General features: G+C 45.5%; 10 protein-coding genes across 10 annotated transcripts; 5 read left to right on the forward strand and 5 right to left on the reverse strand.

The window, feature by feature from the left end:
- Window positions 1–88: 88 nt before the first annotated feature.
- On the forward strand, window positions 89–2197 carry VTP01DRAFT_4216 (uncharacterized protein; the record flags this gene model as incomplete). Its single annotated transcript, XM_069382874.1, has 11 exons — window positions 89–251; window positions 302–479; window positions 537–750; window positions 810–896; window positions 949–1033; window positions 1093–1251; window positions 1304–1357; window positions 1418–1624; window positions 1684–1858; window positions 1922–1957; window positions 2014–2197. 11 exons carry the CDS (start codon window positions 89–91, stop codon window positions 2195–2197), a joined length of 1542 nt encoding a protein of 513 aa, XP_069243631.1.
- A 171-nt stretch (window positions 2198–2368) lies between these two features.
- Window positions 2369–4171, forward strand: VTP01DRAFT_4217 (uncharacterized protein; the record flags this gene model as incomplete). Its single annotated transcript, XM_069382875.1, has 9 exons — window positions 2369–2462; window positions 2520–2570; window positions 2635–2750; window positions 2824–2993; window positions 3052–3170; window positions 3252–3763; window positions 3816–3917; window positions 3980–4026; window positions 4108–4171. The coding sequence occupies 9 exons, from the start codon at window positions 2369–2371 to the stop codon at window positions 4169–4171; spliced, it is 1275 nt and encodes a 424-aa protein (XP_069243632.1).
- Window positions 4172–4593: 422 nt separating this feature from the next.
- Window positions 4594–6645, reverse strand: VTP01DRAFT_4218 (uncharacterized protein; the record flags this gene model as incomplete). The annotated part of the gene is made up of 4 exons (XM_069382876.1): window positions 4594–5787; window positions 5854–6126; window positions 6203–6327; window positions 6378–6645. 4 exons carry the CDS (start codon window positions 6643–6645, stop codon window positions 4594–4596), a joined length of 1860 nt encoding a protein of 619 aa, XP_069243633.1.
- Window positions 6646–7315: 670 nt separating this feature from the next.
- Window positions 7316–8293, reverse strand: VTP01DRAFT_4219 (uncharacterized protein; the record flags this gene model as incomplete). Its single annotated transcript, XM_069382877.1, has 5 exons — window positions 7316–7378; window positions 7440–7537; window positions 7613–7976; window positions 8039–8190; window positions 8242–8293. The coding sequence occupies 5 exons, from the start codon at window positions 8291–8293 to the stop codon at window positions 7316–7318; spliced, it is 729 nt and encodes a 242-aa protein (XP_069243634.1).
- Window positions 8294–8390: 97 nt separating this feature from the next.
- On the forward strand, window positions 8391–9536 carry VTP01DRAFT_4220 (uncharacterized protein; the record flags this gene model as incomplete). The annotated part of the gene is made up of 4 exons (XM_069382879.1): window positions 8391–8637; window positions 8715–8828; window positions 8892–8996; window positions 9055–9536. 4 exons carry the CDS (start codon window positions 8391–8393, stop codon window positions 9534–9536), a joined length of 948 nt encoding a protein of 315 aa, XP_069243635.1.
- Window positions 9537–9597: 61 nt separating this feature from the next.
- Window positions 9598–10981, forward strand: VTP01DRAFT_4221 (uncharacterized protein; the record flags this gene model as incomplete). The annotated part of the gene is made up of 2 exons (XM_069382880.1): window positions 9598–10056; window positions 10118–10981. The coding sequence occupies 2 exons, from the start codon at window positions 9598–9600 to the stop codon at window positions 10979–10981; spliced, it is 1323 nt and encodes a 440-aa protein (XP_069243636.1).
- Window positions 10982–10991: 10 nt separating this feature from the next.
- Window positions 10992–11447, reverse strand: VTP01DRAFT_4222 (uncharacterized protein; the record flags this gene model as incomplete). Its single annotated transcript, XM_069382881.1, has 1 exon — window positions 10992–11447. One exon carries the CDS (start codon window positions 11445–11447, stop codon window positions 10992–10994), a length of 456 nt encoding a protein of 151 aa, XP_069243637.1.
- A 273-nt stretch (window positions 11448–11720) lies between these two features.
- On the reverse strand, window positions 11721–12087 carry VTP01DRAFT_4223 (uncharacterized protein; the record flags this gene model as incomplete). Its single annotated transcript, XM_069382882.1, has 2 exons — window positions 11721–11789; window positions 11848–12087. The coding sequence occupies 2 exons, from the start codon at window positions 12085–12087 to the stop codon at window positions 11721–11723; spliced, it is 309 nt and encodes a 102-aa protein (XP_069243638.1).
- A 525-nt stretch (window positions 12088–12612) lies between these two features.
- VTP01DRAFT_4224 (uncharacterized protein) lies at window positions 12613–13778 on the forward strand (the record flags this gene model as incomplete). The annotated part of the gene is made up of 6 exons (XM_069382883.1): window positions 12613–12627; window positions 12681–12757; window positions 12829–13025; window positions 13086–13186; window positions 13240–13396; window positions 13450–13778. The coding sequence occupies 6 exons, from the start codon at window positions 12613–12615 to the stop codon at window positions 13776–13778; spliced, it is 876 nt and encodes a 291-aa protein (XP_069243639.1).
- Window positions 13779–13932: 154 nt separating this feature from the next.
- VTP01DRAFT_4225 (uncharacterized protein) lies at window positions 13933–16465 on the reverse strand (the record flags this gene model as incomplete). Its single annotated transcript, XM_069382884.1, has 7 exons — window positions 13933–14024; window positions 14090–14198; window positions 14266–14556; window positions 14627–15700; window positions 15771–16014; window positions 16102–16196; window positions 16256–16465. The coding sequence occupies 7 exons, from the start codon at window positions 16463–16465 to the stop codon at window positions 13933–13935; spliced, it is 2115 nt and encodes a 704-aa protein (XP_069243640.1).
- Window positions 16466–17703: the final 1238 nt, after the last annotated feature.

The following is a 17703-nucleotide window of genomic DNA, read 5'->3' on the forward strand; positions in this document are numbered from 1 at the left end:
GCGCAAATTATCAGGTAATTGCACTGCTTGACCCCAGACGTGTTAGAACCCCACGTGCCCCGCCTTTGCCTAACGATTCCCTTTATTTATGCGACGCAGTGCCTTGATCGCGCTTGCCTTTGCCGGCTGCCTTGAAGCTGCTGCAGCCAACGAGGCATTCAACGAGGATCTTAGGCTAGAAACATTGAACGATGGCAAGCTACTAGCTCACTTTGATTTTGTGACGCGGACGACAGCTTACGGACAACAGAGTATGCACCGTTAATCTTGTTGGGATCAACTGGATTCTGACCACTACTAGTCCTTGACTATGGATTGTTTCCAAAGGCCATTGGCCAAGTACTTCAAGAATACAAAGTGGAAGATCTGCATCTCACGTTCTCGCAAGGACGATGGAACTATGACGAATGGGGATACCCACCGGAACCGTCGACGGGCACGGGTGTCGAGTTGTGGGCCTGGATGGATGCATCTGATACGTAAGCTGAATCTTGTTTTATTATCTGGTATTCGTAGTCTCTAATAGACATTTGCAGCATTGATCAGCGATGGAAGTCGCTGACAAACACGCTCTCCGGCTTGTTCTGTGCATCTCTGAATTTCATTGACGAAACGTTAACGACCGAACCCTTACTATCATTCCAGCCTCAGAGCAACAATACATCAGTTCGATACGGCTCATTACCGCATGAGAATGTATGTACAGAGAACCTTACGCCGTGGATCAAATTGTTACCTTGTAAATCAAAGGTGAGAGATATATCGTACATCAAGGTACAAGATGTCTAATCTCGCTAAAACCTGAATAGGCAGGCATAGCACGCCTGTTAAATGCACACAAAATATACAACTCAAATTTCCACTCCATGTCGATCCATGCCAAACAGATCTGTTTGGTATGTTCCGTACAAGATTGTCAATTAACGGTATCTAAAGTTCAATTTGTAGAATGCACCCTGCACGCAGCGAGAATTCGAACTGAAGCAAACAGTAACTTCGGTGCTTGATCCTGTGCGAGAGACCAACAAAAGAGGTAGACACAAGCGTTCCATACGAGTGCGAAGAAAAAATTTCTAAACATTGATACTGTAGATTGGTCATTGAATAATCTATTTGAAAGAACATTGAAGGGCGCATGCCCACTTGCAGAGAGCAGCCTAGTCCAGGTAAAGCGTGATACCAACGCGTTGTTATCGCCCGAAATCCCTGGTGTGAACGATGCATCCTCCGTCGTCTATGACCTTCATGAATGTAAGATTACGTACAATATCGATGTTTTTACAGAGACTAATAGATATTCTAGTGCGTGATGCTCTAGATATCAGCATGAAGTGGCCTGAAGAACACTTCCAGTATCGTAAGTTCATGCATATCTGTAATTTTAAGAATCTATTCTCACAAAAGATATTGGATGCAGCGGTAGAATCAGTAGGGCCGATGGTAACTGCAAGCAGACATTTCACAGGCTACGGCCAAGAAAGAGGAGGTCTACGGATCACCATCCACAACCGTAACAAGGACCAGGCTGTTTCTGTGATCTACTATGATGCAATTCCTTGGTTCTTAAAACTTTATTTGCATACCTTGCAAGTTGAAGTGCATGGATCGGATACTGACGGTGACGGTTCGTGTGTTTCCGCGTGAAAGAGAAGTGATTCACATTGACGGAGACTTTGGACGTAGAAATTATCCAGCGGATGTACTATCAGCCGGCGGTCGACAGAGCCCGCCCGAATCAGTTGGAGTGTGAAATGCTGTTGCCTAAAAACTCAATTGTGACCATTTCATTGGATCTGGATAAGGTGTTTTTGAAATACACCGAGCACCGACCTGACGCCAACCGCGGCTTTGATGTGGGGTAACGGTGGTTTCAAAAAAGATTACTTGTTCAATTTAAGCGCTAACGTGCACTTGCTTGCAGCCCTGCTGTCCTGACTGCCCAGCTGGAAGGTTCAAGGTAAGCTAAATCCAAAGCGAAAAATGGGATGACGATCTAAAAAGCATACAACCTAGTCCGATAAGAGTGTATACAGACACGCTGCTTGTCAGCCTTCCAACACCTGACTTTAGCATGCCATATAACGTCATTACATTGACATGCACAGTCATTGCGCTATTCTTTGGGTCAGTGTTCAACCTGCTGACTCGCAGCTTCCAAGTAGTCCCTACCGATCAAGAAAAGGTGTCAAACGAGTAAAGAGGTGCATTGTGTAACATGGCTTGCCGGGTGATGACGGACCTTGCGGACTTGCTTCACATGGATGATGCTCTTGAGTCATTTGAATTTAAAGATTCAAAAATGCGGGGTCGACGAGTCGAGTCCTCTTTTTTTCTCTTCTTTCATTTCCTGTTTGTCTTTTGTTGCTTTATGTTTCAAATAACACCACAGCTATTTGATAAAATCAAACATTTCGCACGGTTCCCGCAGACCGGTGTCTCGTTAAGGCAAATGGTCATGTTTGGTAGGCGCGCGACTCATTTTGCGAAAAAGAATCTCGACTGAATCGCTGTCATGTCAGGACAGAAACCGTCTGCAGGGACGCTGTTCAAAGCTAGCCAGTTTCTGCATGGTACCTAGTTGACCGGGTTGCTCTGTTTCGATGCTGTAATAGTAACAACTATTGATATTTCCAGAGGAGCTGCCAATTCGCCTGGCACACCGAGTAAAAGAACTGGATGAATTACCACATAGCCTTCGGGACATGCCATCAATACTTAAAGTAAAAGACTGGTATGCACATTCTTTCAAGGTAAAAAGAAACAAGAGAAACAAGACCACTGCAATGATTTTGTGCAAATGATATCTCATCACGCTCTTTGCAGGACCTCATTGATCTGCCTCCTCCAAAGTTACCATCCACTGTGAAAGAACGTCTAAAACATGCACAGAAGACAGCCGAGCACCGATCCCTTCCTCCGAGCGTACCCAACCCTTCCATTCGACCTGTTAGCACCGCCACTGCACTCCATCCATCCGTCCCTATCGGTCATCGGTAAATGCAATTAAAAAGATGAGGGTTGTAGACAGCAACGCTGACTTAATATACTTAGCTACTACACTAACATGGAAGATTTTGAATGCACTCCTGAGATGAAGCAGTATACCGATACATTTGTAAAGACCATTGAAAATATCAAACGACGACACGATCCAGTGGTGACCACCGTGGGTAAGTTCGGAAAGAGAGCAGGGGACAAAAGGGAAATAAAAATTGATGCATTTAAGCCGATTCGCTAAATTCGGTGTACAGCACAGGGCATCCTGGAATACAAGGAAAGAGTCAAAGCGAACCTGATCGACACGGATGTACAGCAGTTCCTGGACCGATTCTACATGTCTCGCATTGGTATCCGAATGCTGATCGGTCAGCACTCTGCGCTTTACCGCTTGCCATCAAGGCGAGACTATGTCGGCGTTATCTGCATCAATACAAATATCCGAGAGATCGCACAGGATGCTATCGCAAATGCACGCTACATTTGCGAAGACTACTATGGTCTCTTTAGAGCTCCCGAAGTCCAGATGTTCTGTCCCGGCGACATTGAATTTATGTACGTACCATCACACCTCAATCACATGCTGTTTGAACTGCTCAAGAACTCGCTCCGTGCGGTCGTGGAGCGCTTTGGCGTCGACTATGAAGACGAATATCCTCCCATCAAACTGATAATCGCTCACGGCAAAGAAGATATCACCATCAAAATCTCGGATGAAGGTGGAGGTATCCCACGATCGGGTATCCCATTAGTGTGGACATACATGGTGAGTCGGTAGCGGGCGATGGTGTGAATCCAGGATAGTAACAATGCTGTAGTATACGACTGCGCAGGCACAGGAACTGGAGCAGGATTACAGCCGGTCAGACTTCAGAGCCCCGATGGCTGGATTTGGCTACGGTCTGCCCATTTCACGCTTGGTAAGTCGTAACAATTTTTACGTAGTAACCGTCCCTTCTGATTAAAACACATCACTCTGCAGTATGCACGCTACTTCGGTGGCGATTTGAAATTAATATCCATGGAAGGGTACGTTGTCGGCAAGCACGCATGTCGCATATTAGTCTGTATACGCAAAGGAGGCTAATTTTTTTCTTCTTTTCTACTTAGCTACGGCACTGATGTATACCTGCATTTGAATCGACTTTCCAACAGCGATGAACCGCTCATGTAAAATATATCATTGTCTCACTGTCATGATACGCTACCTCCAATTTTTTCCCTCTCCTACACTCTCGAAAAGGTCACCAAGTTCATATGGAAAATTGCAAAGAAAATAAATGTATATGTCTTCAGCGAATCTATGCAGTATATCAGCATGCATATGAAAGAATTTATATATGGGGTTGGCGAAAATGTGTATATACGTATTTATGTATGTGAAATCGGATAGAAAAATCAAGAGAAAAATAATAATTGGTCATGGATGTGTTATCCTCCTCCTTGTGGCATGAAATTTACAAATGAACGGGGAAAGCGCGCTGAGGCATAGCATAGTTACAGAAAGTGAATGGTGCCCCTGGTGGATGGGGGAGGGGACTGTGCAATGTTAGCTATGATGCGTGGGTTGCAAGATAATGCTGCATAGGAAGATGTCTAACCAAGGATACCAATGTCGTTTGGAGTGTAGTCCTGAGACATGAAAAGGCCATAGATATCGAGTTCCGGGATATCAAAGCCAGATTGCTTGTCGCTTACAGACGATGCAGGAGATTCGAAAGACGATGCTGGGGACTCGGCATCTGGAACTGCAAGTGAATGCTGTTGTTGCTGCGTTGTTGATTGTTGCTGCTGCAAAGGCAAAACTGTAGACCAATCATATGCGTCTTCGATAAAGAGACCTGTAAGTCCGAGGACCTGGTTGATATCCACAGGCTGCGTAGGCATCGTCAAGAACTTGTCTTCTTGCTCCAGCTGACGACGGGATCGCTTTCGAGTCGATAGCTTGTCCTCGGCATGCAAGTTACACTGCTCTGACAAGAACTTGTGTATCGCGGCGTCAACGCTAATGCCGAGACAATGCGCGGATTGGAGCGTGCGGATACTCTTGTCCAGCTGGATGCGTGCAGACGCATTGCGATGCATGGCGTTGTCGAGATGAACAGAGGCGGCAAGGGTTACCGATAGGGCGAATGTATTGTAGAGATATCGATGCTGACTTTGGTGCAACATCTGCTCGGCCATGTGTATTATTGTATTTGCAGCTGTCATGCAAACACCAAATGTATCCGTGTTACGGTTGAGAATGATTTGGACAGTGTAGTACAGCAAGTGATACATGCGACTCTGAGGCGACGGCGGAGCATCGTCGGCTGGTTTGTTGTATTCCAGGTAAGCGGGCAAATTAAGAAACCAGTTAGTCAACATTGGAGTGAGCAAGTTTGCAGGCATCGTAAAATGCTGAGCGACAATGTGAGTTAATTTGATCATCTCAGAAAAGGCGGTGACTTGTAAGGCATATTTCATCGGCAAAGGACCCTGTTGCCGCTGCAGTTTGTTGCTATCAATTGCTTGCAGTTGATTATCTTCGAATTGCGGCCATCGGCAGTCCCAGCGAGTATCTTGACGCAAGAACGGTTCGGCGCTGAAGCAGCAGGCCACCCACTGATCAATGACGTAGGCGACCCAGAACGCACGACGGCGTAGCTCCATCTCAACGATGCCGAGGCCAAAGTCAGGATCCCGATACAGCTTAAGATCGTTCACTAGGTGAGCCAAGCAGCCCCGATAGACTTGGCAGTCGTGCATGTCTCCAATCATGTATGCATGCCAGCACATGATAACCAACGCCTGTTTGTTTTAACCAACTATACAATTTAACGATTTGCACCATTAAAGTTGAGCAGCGTTCCATACCTGCACTGTAGACAAACTGTTGCCATCACGGGATCGGCTTGTCCAGATCTCCTTGCAGCGCTCCATGGCGAGCTGGGCAGCGCTGTTTCCACTGTATCGGCATCCGAGTGCCAGCACAGCGTAGCGTAGCAGCGGGTCTAGACCTTGGGGCGATTGTTGCAACTGATGTAAAAAGTGCTGTCGTGACAGGATCGGGAAGAAAAGGTTGAAGTGAGCGAAAAAGCTCTCAACCTCATTGGCAAGAGATAAATGGTAAAGCCTGTCGTAACTGCCCTAGAGGGAATGATAGAAGGATGGACCTTATCAGTGTGCTGGCTTCCTGTATGAAAATGACGCTAGGAACACGTACGGGATGGTAGTTCGGCTTGCCCTGTGCAGCCACTGTCTCGACCACAACGGTCAGCAGGGCGTTGCCTGATGATCGTTTGTCACGGGTGTTGTCATCGTCGTCCGGTAAGCAAGGCGGTGCTTTTGCTACCATACATGAGCACGATGCTCAGTAAACATCATCCATTTTTAAGTACCGGAAAGAAGAGATTCTATGCGATGTGCCCGGTTTTCAATGACTTCGACGTATCCCTTGGGCGGGCCACGTTTGCGAGGCGGGTCCGCGTACTCACAGGCAAGGCCCATCGAGTTGCAACGTGAGCAGGACGGTTGGACGCCGTCGCACTTGACCTTTTTCTTGCGGCAAACAGCGCAGGCGAGGGTAACCTTCATACGCTTGGGAGCTTGCGTGGGTGGGGGCTGGGCGGCTGATTGCTGGAAGGCGTCATCAGTTTTTCTGGACATTGTGTCAAAGACATAAAGATAAGCGTATTCCTATGCGAGCTGGTTTTGTAAGGAAGAGTATAAAAGGGTGGAAGAGAAATAAAACCAAACATGTATGGAAAAAACTAAATATGTTTTATTGGGCCGATATCCAGCTGAATGATCTCCTCAATGCAGCGGGCAGCAGCAGAATGCTTTCCCCGCTCCTCCTCCCCTCTCCTCCTCTGATGTATCATGCTGTGCTTATATCCCACACTGCGATCTGTTAAGCCGACGCCCGATCCTTTCACAACGCCGTTGTTGGTTCATTATAGAACTCCACGGACAAACCAAATGATTATCCGAGCCACTTTATGCAAAAGGTTGGAAACAAGCAAACCGCTTCTTTGTTTGGTCCGACCCCCTTCTCCCTTTCCATAAGGGGCACACGCGACGCTTGGTCGAGATTTTTCTCGAGGTGGGACACACTGGCAATTTGAACTTTTTCGAGCTTACATGTGGCACATTTCGCAAAGAAACAGGCTGTGTCACCTTGATGCCTACACACACAGATTGCAACGTCGCCGCTGGTGCCCCAGCTCAAGTAGATCAATACGCAAAACTTGTATACTGAAACAGATATCGAAAAGCTGAATCTACAACACATACATTCTGAAACTCCCGCGGGATGATTGATGAGGAGACTGTAATGTTAAATCAATCGCACCCTGTATGCCTTTCGCACTGCATTGAAGCAAATGATAGGTAGTCTTTGCTAAATCAAACAGATGAGATCAAACATACTCCTTTCCAACGCGTTTTCTTCTCGCTAGTACCTTGCTGGCCTCCACTAAATCTCCAGCAGTGATAGTACCTGTTTGCACCTTCTGGACTGATTGCAACAGATGCTCACGAAATACGCCAGGTAGGAGTCCTAAGTGGTTCAAAGATCGTCTAGAAGTTTTGCGCGACAAAGATAAATAAATATTGTCAATTGACATCTACTTGCCTGAACCCACACCCGGTGTCCGCCAAACGTTGCTGCCATCCTCTTGTTTGATTAAAACTGCGATGTTTGCAATGCTGGTTTCTGTTACGTGCCCATCCTCGTTCCAAAGGACCACGTCAAACGGTCCGTCCGGTTCTCCGCAACGCGCTCTTGCACGTGCCTCATTGTAGATATCTCGATGCGTGGTCTTGTTCTCGATGAATGGATTATTCTTCACGGGTGATGCCTGCGAATCGAGTGCGATTGTCAAGCAACTTTCCAGTGGTTGCTGCGCGGCGGCGTCGAGCGTCTCGTAGGCATGCTGAGGGGTCGGTAATTCGTTGTATTCTACGCGTACATCGCGGTCATCCAACAAGAGTCGAACCTAGCATTCGATAGAGATATATTCCATTTCTTTCTTCCTTTCACAATGCATCTTATACTTACTCGTTTATACATTGGCGTGTCTGGTACGGTGTCCTTCAAACGTCTGGTAATAAAGTCGGCGTCAACAGGAACCGTCTTGAGAAGCTGCTGGTCCAAGAAACTGCGGGCAGAACGTAACAGACGTGCAACGTGCAAGTCAAGGAGATAGAAGCCTAATCTCGAGTCAACATTTTGTCATGCCTCCATTGCAGTCTCATGCCAACCATTATCAGGCTCATAGAGTATGGTCTCGAGCAAAGAGAATGTGTGCGACATGGAAGAAGCTGTGTGGCGGCGTCGTGGCGCATAGCAACCAATAGGGGAGCATGGATCTCTCTGGAACGCAGTAACGACAGCAGTTTGCATTCTGTTCATGTCTGTCTGGTGGAATTTTCGTCGCTGGCTTGTGCTGTTCTTACTGCGCATAGCCTTCTCCTGGCGTAGAGTGCCTCAAAGCAGAAGTCTCGTTTCAATCCTTCGGTTCCTGTTTCCTTCCGAAAATGGGTGGATTAATGCTGACAGCCGGGGAACGTGGATCGCTGAAGACATTGCTGGTGCAAAGAAAGAAGCCATCGCCGATCGCGTAGCTGCCAGTGATTATATTTTGCTGTGGATACCAGGTAAACAACCCAATATCTTGATGAAAGCGACAATCGAGCAACGTTCCTTATAACGTGCATTACTTTGCTTGGCCCAGGTGGAGGATTTCGTTTCGACCTCAGTCCTCTATATACCCACACATTCAAGAACTGGATCCGAGCTTTGGAAGCTGATAAGAATATACATTGCTCGATCTTTGTCGCCAAATATCGCAAGTATCATTTTTCAATCTGAATGCACTGGGATCAGAACACTAATGATATATGACAATCAGGCAAAAGCCCAGAGCACCAGTTCCCGGCTGCTGTAGAGGATATCAGGAGCACTTACCAGTGGCTGCTAGATACAATGAATGTACCTGCATCCAAGATCTTGATCGGTATCTATATACATTAGAGATACGCTTGATTCGACACTAACAATAAAATGATAAATAGGAGGTGACGACGCTGGAGCTGCTATTGCAATCGACCTGATTTATCTGCACAAAATTCAGTTTGAAGGCGCAATCTTTGCATCGCCCTACACAGGCTTGGAAGCTGGTGGCGAGTCGTGGCGTGCCAACCTTGACAACGATTACATCACTGCCGCCGCTGTGGATCGCATGGAAGAGAGTTACATCCCATCTGAAGGTGATCAGCCTTTCACTTATCTGCCGGAGCGCATCGAGTTAGGACAATACTTGCCAAGACGCATGCTAATTTTTGTGGGTGGACGTGAAGTACTGCTCGATGAAGCCGGTTACCTGGCTTCTCGTGCGAGACAAGGAGGTGTGAATGTTACGATGATTCAGTCGCCCGAGCAAGTACATCTTTGGTCCATCCTAGGCCCCGTAATTGTGCCTGATAACCGTGTATATCAAGACTCCGTGGATCACTTTGTGAGATGGATGTCGTTACCAAAAAAATCAAAAAATTGATTTGAAATTTCATTTTTTTCTGTTGTTTCTTTGTCCTCCTCCTGCTCCCCCTCTCTACTTTATGCCCTTTGCTAGATCCGCTCAAGCAATCGTGCGATCTCGCACGATCCACTCTCCATTATCTTCCAAGCAACTCGTAAACAACAAGCTTGGAGCATTGCAGCGATCACTGACTACCAACCGTCTACTGAGTTCCTCGGCTGCGCATTTCAACGACAATGAATGGCGGATAGAACCTAAAGAGAAAACCGAGACACAAGCAGCTGTCAAGAAAAGATTACCCTTAAAAGTCGAATATGATATCCCACGAGAAAAGAAGCATCTCTACGTCGTTCCAAAAGACCCGTACGATGCGAGCCATCGAGTATCTCGACTGTTGAAGGAAACATCAATAGAAGATGCAATTTCATACACTGAAGCTTTACGCATTGGCTTACAATCTACCGCTATTTGGAACCTCCTGATGAAGGCTTGTGCAGAAGAGGGCCGTGCCAACCTAGCAGATAAATGCTTTGTGCAGGTATAGAAGATACACAATTGCTGGCTCACGTTAAAAACCTTTTGCTGATGACTTCACATAGATGCGCAAGCGAGGATTTAAACCGAGCCACTTGACGTTTACGCACTTGTTGTCTGCTCTTGCCAAATCTAAATCACCAGATGCCGTCGAACGTGCAGAGGAATGGCTTGAAAAGATGCAGTATAATTACAATTTGACGCCGACAGAAAAACAGTACAATACGTTGTTACAAGTATACGAGAGGACAAACCACAGTACGGATCAAGTTTTTGGACGTCTACGTAACCTTCCATTTAAACCTGACAGCATAACGTTTACTATCCTGTTTAAATGTGCTGCGCGCGATGAAAATGCAAAAAATGTTCGATTTCTCTGGAAAGAGATGGAGAAGGAGCTAGAACGATCAAAACCCGTAGGAAAAGACACATCATCATCGTCAGAACAATCAAAGTTAGCACAAAAGGCTGCAGAGCTACTGGAGAGAGATACCACGTTCAAGGAAGCCGTCAAGGAAAAGCAGATTTCACGGCTGCAATTGGATGATCCGCTTATCGTATCTATGCTACGCGCATTGGCACAAACAGCAACCAAGAGCGATGATTTATGGTTTGGAATCCGGGTCATTGAAAGCCTCTATGGTCTTCGACCGCCTACGATAGAAAAGAGGATCAAGGAGCAATTGAAAGAACAATATGAACCTTTCAAGAGACGACCGATGGAAATAACAAACCCGACTCTTGACAGTATCCTCTGGCTTTGTGGCAGTCTCGGTCAGTTCAAGCTAGGTCGTGAATATTACAAGGAAGCTGTCCGAAAATTCCCTGCCTACAAACCAGACCATATCGTGATAAAGAAAGCAGGGTGGTTAGGAGTTGAAGAAAGTAAGATGTATCAAAATGCTAGAATAAATAGAAGGAATCGCTAGATGTTTAATATCACTCCAGTTTTTTCTCCTTTTGAATGATTCGTTGATACAACTGATTGTAATCTACGCTCGTCAAGTAATTTTCCAAAGCGGATTTCTCGTTCTCGATAGATGCTTCTTCGTTCATCACCATCGCGGCGGCGTTATAAGCTGGTAGAGACTCTTCAAGGTGTTCTTCCTTTAGCAATTGAGCGTCTTGCTTATCGCGTTCTAAAAATGACAGCAACGTCGACGATTCAGCTTGAGGAGGATGCCAACCATCCACCGCTAGCAAGCAATCGATAAGGATCATATCGGCATCCTGGTGCTTGTCGTACGGTGGTCTGGGTCCAGGTGTAATGTCGAGGAGATCTACCAAATACTTGCCAAAACTCGCCAGCAGCGCCGATTTTTCCGCATATTCCTGCATGGCCGCAAACTTGAGATGAAAAGCTTCCCGAAGCGCGAACCGTTTGTAGTCGTTCATCTGATTCTGTTTATCCTGCACCGATTGACGCAGCTCTGATAATTCCCGTTCAAACTGTGCAATTTGTTTGGTACTCGTTGGGTTCGTTTTTGCAAATGCTGGATTCGAGCTTCGAGCGATTTCATCTTTTCTCGCTCTGACGACAGAACCGTCTGATCTCGTTCACGGATACTTTTAATGATCTGCCGATGCCGCCTGTATCTTTCTTCCGTAGACCAACGATTGCATATGGGTTAACACTTTCGCCAGGGGAGCCACTACTGCTGCTGGAACTTAACTGATATATTCATTGTCAATTTCTTGCTGCTTTTCCATCAAGGCAGCCAGTTTTTCGCCTATGTTCTTTATCTACATTTGAGCCTTTTACGTGGCATATGTTTTCTCTCGTTCCATTAAGTACTTGTATGTCTTCGTTCCCGTCCTCGCCTTCTTCCTCGATCCAGCTCAGGAATGCTTTCCGCGTCTCTTGCTGATGGTACGCAGACAATCGCAGCGCGGCAAGGTCATTGCGTTCCTCGTAGATCCACAGCGAGAGTGCTTTGGTGTCTGGTGTCTGCAAAGGGTTCTGTTTCGCAAGCCTGGAACATACATCCGCCTTTATTTTACCGAGAGAGTAGTGGAGGTCTTTTCTGAGGCTCATAACTATTTGCACGTTGCAGCAGGAGCAGTGAGAGTTCACGAGGCTGCTGTGAAACGTTTGGCGGCATCCTTTCCTTTCACTTGCAGGATCACCGCCCTATATGCGTCAAATAGCAAAGCCTTTATCGATTTTTGAACCACTCTCGGATTGGTCTAATGAAATCTTTTGCTTGGATGCTTATCGGGTCAAATATCGGCTAAGCGTGCTCACACGGTAGCAAGTTTCTGTATCAATCGTTGGTATTTACACGTTGCCGTACCGCAACACAAGTCCTTCCTGATTCACTAGGCCTTCGCTTTATCCTTGTCAATCCAGCCTCGATTTTGCTTGTTTTCTTCAGCTACAAATTTCTGTGCGCACAAGCTCTTTAATATGCTGTAATTCTCTTGATTTTGGGTGTATAATCGAAAAATTGTCCCTGGGAGGCAATGCTTTGTACAGCCATTGTTTGCCCGACCTGAAATCAATGCTGCTGAAAATCGACCGACCCCGATTTGGCTTACTGAATCCGTCGTTTTCTCGAATATGCCGTTCGGTCAGGTAAATTGATTCTAAAGGCAAAATTTGACCATAAATGCTTACTGGCTAGAAAGGTTATTGTCGGTCCACCGGGATCGGGCAAAACGACTTACTGTTGGGGTGCCTATCAATACCTCACGGCGATTGGAAGGTATAAATTGCACCGTTCATCGATCCCGCGATTTATAATCGTTACTCACACAGCAACAAAACTTTGAACAGAAAAGTCGCCATTGTCAACCTGGATCCTGCAAATGACTTTATACCCTATCCTTGCGCCGTCAATGTAGCCGATCTTATTACGCTCGACGATACTATGCGTGAACTTGGGCTAGGCCCCAACGGCGGCATCATGTTTTGTCTCGAATATCTCTTGGAAAATATTGATTGGCTCACGGAAAAGCTCGAAAAGTTGCAAGGTATGTATAGAGATGAAAAGTACACTGGTGTTTCAGGGAGAGTTTACTTGTACGCACTAGATCATTACATACTCTTTGATTTTCCGGGCCAAGTCGAGTTATTCACGCATCACAATGCTGTGAAGCAGATTTTGGAAAAGCTCGAAAAGTTGAATTACAGAGTAAGTTTGCAGGTAAATATGATATACGATTTGCTGATCTTGCGTGCTTGTAGCTCGTAGCAGTACATTTGGTTGATGCGCATTACTGTACTGATCCGGCAAAATATATATCGGTGCTGCTACTATCCTTGAAAACGATGATACAACTGGAATTGCCGCATGTTAATGTCCTGTCGAAAATTGATCTCATCGAATCCTATGGGAAATTACGTGAGTAATTGATCCACGAGCCTCTAAGCATTTGGAAGCTTAAGAATTTCTAGGATTTAATCTCGATTATTACACTGATGTGATGGATCTCTCGTACCTACTGGAATCTCTGAACGATGATCCATTCGGAGCAAAGTACAAATCTTTGAATGCAGCGCTGTGCGAACTGATCGAGGATTTTTCACTCGTCGGTTTTTACACCCTCTGTGTTGAAGATAAAGATTCAATGACCAAGTTACAGCAAGTCATTGATAAGGCTGGAGGTTTTATTTTCGGCGGACTCACGGAAGGTAACGAGTCCATTATGCTCTCGGCTATGAAAGCTGGTTACCACGAGGACGTGAGCGACGTACAAGAACGATGGATTGACAACAAGGAATAGTCATGTGTACATAGTGCATTCTCACTCTTATTTGTGTTTAAACTTAATTAGCGATGGAAAGTTTATTTCCTTTTCGAAGAATCCAAATCGTGGGAACTTCTTATTCTTTGTTTTGCAAGGATATAAAGTATGTTATAGGTCGCAGAATGTACTACTATTTTCGCTCAGTCAATGGCTTAATGTAGCGATCATGGTATTCTGGTTTTCCGATACTGCCTGGTTGCATCAACACAGTATCAAAGTAAGCTGCCATAAAAAAAGATCCTTAAATAACTCGAATTGTAGAAGGTTATCCAAACTTTTGCTCATACCTTCATAGATATTTCCATCGTACTTGCCAATGGGCGCTTTGAGGACGAAGTCCGGGAATCCAAAGCCGTCCGTCAAACCGATGGCCTGATTGCGAAGACCTTTGCATGTCTTTTCCGTATTACAAAAGTATATCAGCCAAAATTCTAACTCTCGTTCGCATAATGCTAATTTTTACCTCAAGATACAATGCTTCAATGTCCTTGACCTGCTGACCGATCAAGAATCCTGACTTGTAGCCTTGATCGCTGTATGTGTGAAGAGTATGAAGTCCCCACAAGAGAGTCATCCGTTGGAGAATAGCAACAACGTCTTTTGTCAGGTCACTGCTCTGTCTCTGGTTAACAAACTTTTCGAGAGCGTTGCTAAAGAGGAAGGTAGCTGCATGCATTTCCGCCACGCGAACTGAGTCCTTCAAGAGATCGTTCCTATCGACACCCTTTTCCTGCGTATCCAAGATGCTCTTAAGCTATGTGTACCAAAGGATATCGTAAGTGAGCTCCCTGATTATTCATAATGATTGCTATGTAAATACTCACACGTTTGACAAGGATAGCGTTCAATGCTTCTTCAATGAGTGACAAGTTATTGCAGCAAGCTGATACGTCTTGCACATTCCAAGTCGACTGGGCCAAATATTCCTTAGCTCTCAACATGTAATGCGTTGAACTCTTGAATAAAAGCTTGGGATAGTCGTCGTGCTTCAGTTTACGTGACAAGCGCTGCAGAAGAATACTGGCGGTCTGTTGAAGCAAAACCACGTTGTCGCCACCACCAGTTGTCAAAACACCGTAATCGGCGATAAGCTGACCAATGTAGTTGTATGCCGAGTATGCGTGACCACCGCAAGCACGGCGACAGCTCTCTAGAATGTCTGCACCGTACCAGCCGCTGAGTCCTTTGAGACAGGCAGAGATGGCATGCATATCACTCATGTGATTGATATACACAGCCGGGTCCATATCTCCACCAGCTGTTAGGGTCTTGAATTGTTCATCGAGTGTATACAATCCTGCACGGACCATATACATGAAGGCTGTAGCCGGCAAAAGACTGGCATAATGCGATTGATAATCCATAATTTGCTGGTTCTTGTTGCCCTGGCGACGAGTAATACCGTAGCGTGTTGCAATGACCACACCTTGCGCAATTACCATAATCGTGTTGAGGACAAGCATGATACGTTCTGGAATTAGCGTGGCATACATGACAGCAGGTGTAGGCGCAGGAGTATAGGTTCCATCACGATCGAGACTGACCCATCGAGCCAGCATGTTCGAGCGAGGTATACGAACTTGTCTAAACTGGATCCAGCCATTGTCGATACCCGGTCTGCCAACTTTGTGGCCAACGTCTCCTGCAATGACGTTCGGCATCAATTCTCCAGTATCTTTATCACGCAGTTGCACGATAAACCAGTTGTGCCCAACATGCTTTCCACCAATGTACGTCTGAGCAATCACCGTGGTATGCGTAGCTGTTTGTCCAGCCATACCAATCCACCATTTTGTGGAGGTAATAGATGGAGAATCAATGATAAATTCATCCGTCACCTGATCGTAAGTTGCTGTTGTTTCGATATCTCTCAATGCTGAGCTGTGGCCGAGTTCTGTCTATTAATTATGCAGTAAGATAAGTATGATATACTTATGTATTCATACGTTTATAGTAGTAAATACTGACCATCGCAAAGCAGCCGAGAATCCGGTAGTTATCAACTTCAGGAAGCCAAATATCGCGCTGCTCGTCGCTTCCGAGCATTAGCAGCACATTCCGGAAAAGAGCAGTGTGCACACCAATACGCATGCCGAAACTTTCAGAGTAAAGGTTCAGAGCCTGAATAATAGCTTGTCCCAAGTCCTGGTCGATGCTTTGGATCACCGGGTCTTGCGTGAGCTGAAAAGCCCGCTGAATTTGGCCCATAGTGCTGAGGGACGAGACGAATTAGACGCATTCCTTTTTCTTATTTTTCGTTCCAGACCCCTTTCATCCGAGCCTGCCAAATCTCACTTACAATTCGCGAGATTCTGCGTGAGACAGTGACAGAAAGTTGCGTGGAGGCTGCACGACAAGTTGCGGATCGCTCTTAATTATGTCGAATGCTTTTTGCTAAAAGGACATAGTTAAAAATCTTGACGGATACAGCATTGTTGCTTTCATCCTGTTACCAAAAGACGATACTGACGCTCGCCACCAGCCCAAAAATGTGCCAGCTTTTGGATATCGAAACTAGCAGCTGCTCGTTCCTCCTTCATATCTTGAGGTGCTTGAAGTGACATGGGAGAGGGCGTCAAGTTGAGCTGTGCCTTTATTTGTTCAAGACGTGCAGCGGCCGTCTTTGCGTTCACGTCCGTGGATTGTTTAAGTGGAATGGTCATGACTTGTTTGTCTGTATACGTAAGAGGGGAAAAAAGCAATTCGGAGGATAGCAAGTTATTATATTTCGAGAATGTTTGGTCTGCTATAAAGTTTGAATGGGGAAGGCTCGCAAAGGCAGCGGAGGAACATGTGAATAATTCTGATTGCAGCAAACACGGTTCCCAGGAAGTGTAATGGTAACACTGAATACTCGCTCCTCCGTTTTCTCTTACAACCTTTTGGGGACCGAGAATTGAACACATCGCTTGACTGCATTTACGATAGTTGCATGACTCGATCCGACATGGTATATTTAACGCAAAGCTGAATATTATATGCTCTCTCCCACGCCTAAATGCTTGAGCATGCTCCCTCATAAAGACAACAACGCAATAGCATGCTTTATAAACTATTATGCTCCAATTGCTCGTTAATATGCGTCACCTATCAAAGGCAAACCATTTACATAGACACAGAACTACTAATTATCTGGACTTCTCTCATTTCGACTTAAAGGACTTTGATGTCCATCGAGGCCTCATGTCATAGATGTAGCAAGTATCAATAACATTTTCCTAGAAGCTTATGATCATATCAAATAGCCATACAATAGGAAAAGCAATATGCATAATGTTCATTTGAATGCATATTAGTAGTAAACAAGGTACAATGCAGATTTGCTAGAGTTTTGACAATATGCAAAAAAGGGACAAATTTGGGTACATGAGGCTGATACTAAGGAGCTTCTTGAGGACGGCTCTGCAATGAGCTGATCGTACTGTATTTCCGAAAAATAAAGTCGCGTTTTTGCAGATGCATTTGGCGGACTTGCGAAGCTAAGCATGACGCTAATAAACGACATTAGTTGTCGCATTGCCGAAGTTTGATATTGACGCATTTCACAAACCTGTCTAGAAATGTGACAAAGCCATACCGAGCTCCTCCGGCCAACTGCATGCAAGCCGCGGTGCATAGTTCAGATGGTGAGCATTAAGAACATATTATAGGAAAAGAATGACACTTACTGAATACCTGTTACTCATTTTCTCAATGTGTGTTTAAATGTGTATCCTATCAATCTGTCGTATGCCATCGACTTATTGTGATACCCACATCACAAGTGCTCTCTGTTGCGGCATTTATCTAAGCATTTATGAGAGTGCGAGACAAACCCTTCGAAATCACTCAAACTTATACGATTGCATGCTTCATTAATTCTGGTCGTGAGTGTCTCCTTCTCCAAGAACTTACTGCGCTT

Source organism: Rhizomucor pusillus (genome assembly GCF_041956525.1).
Source record: "Rhizomucor pusillus strain CBS 183.67 unplaced genomic scaffold VTP01scaffold_2, whole genome shotgun sequence".
NCBI lineage: Eukaryota > Fungi > Mucoromycota > Mucoromycetes > Mucorales > Lichtheimiaceae > Rhizomucor > Rhizomucor pusillus.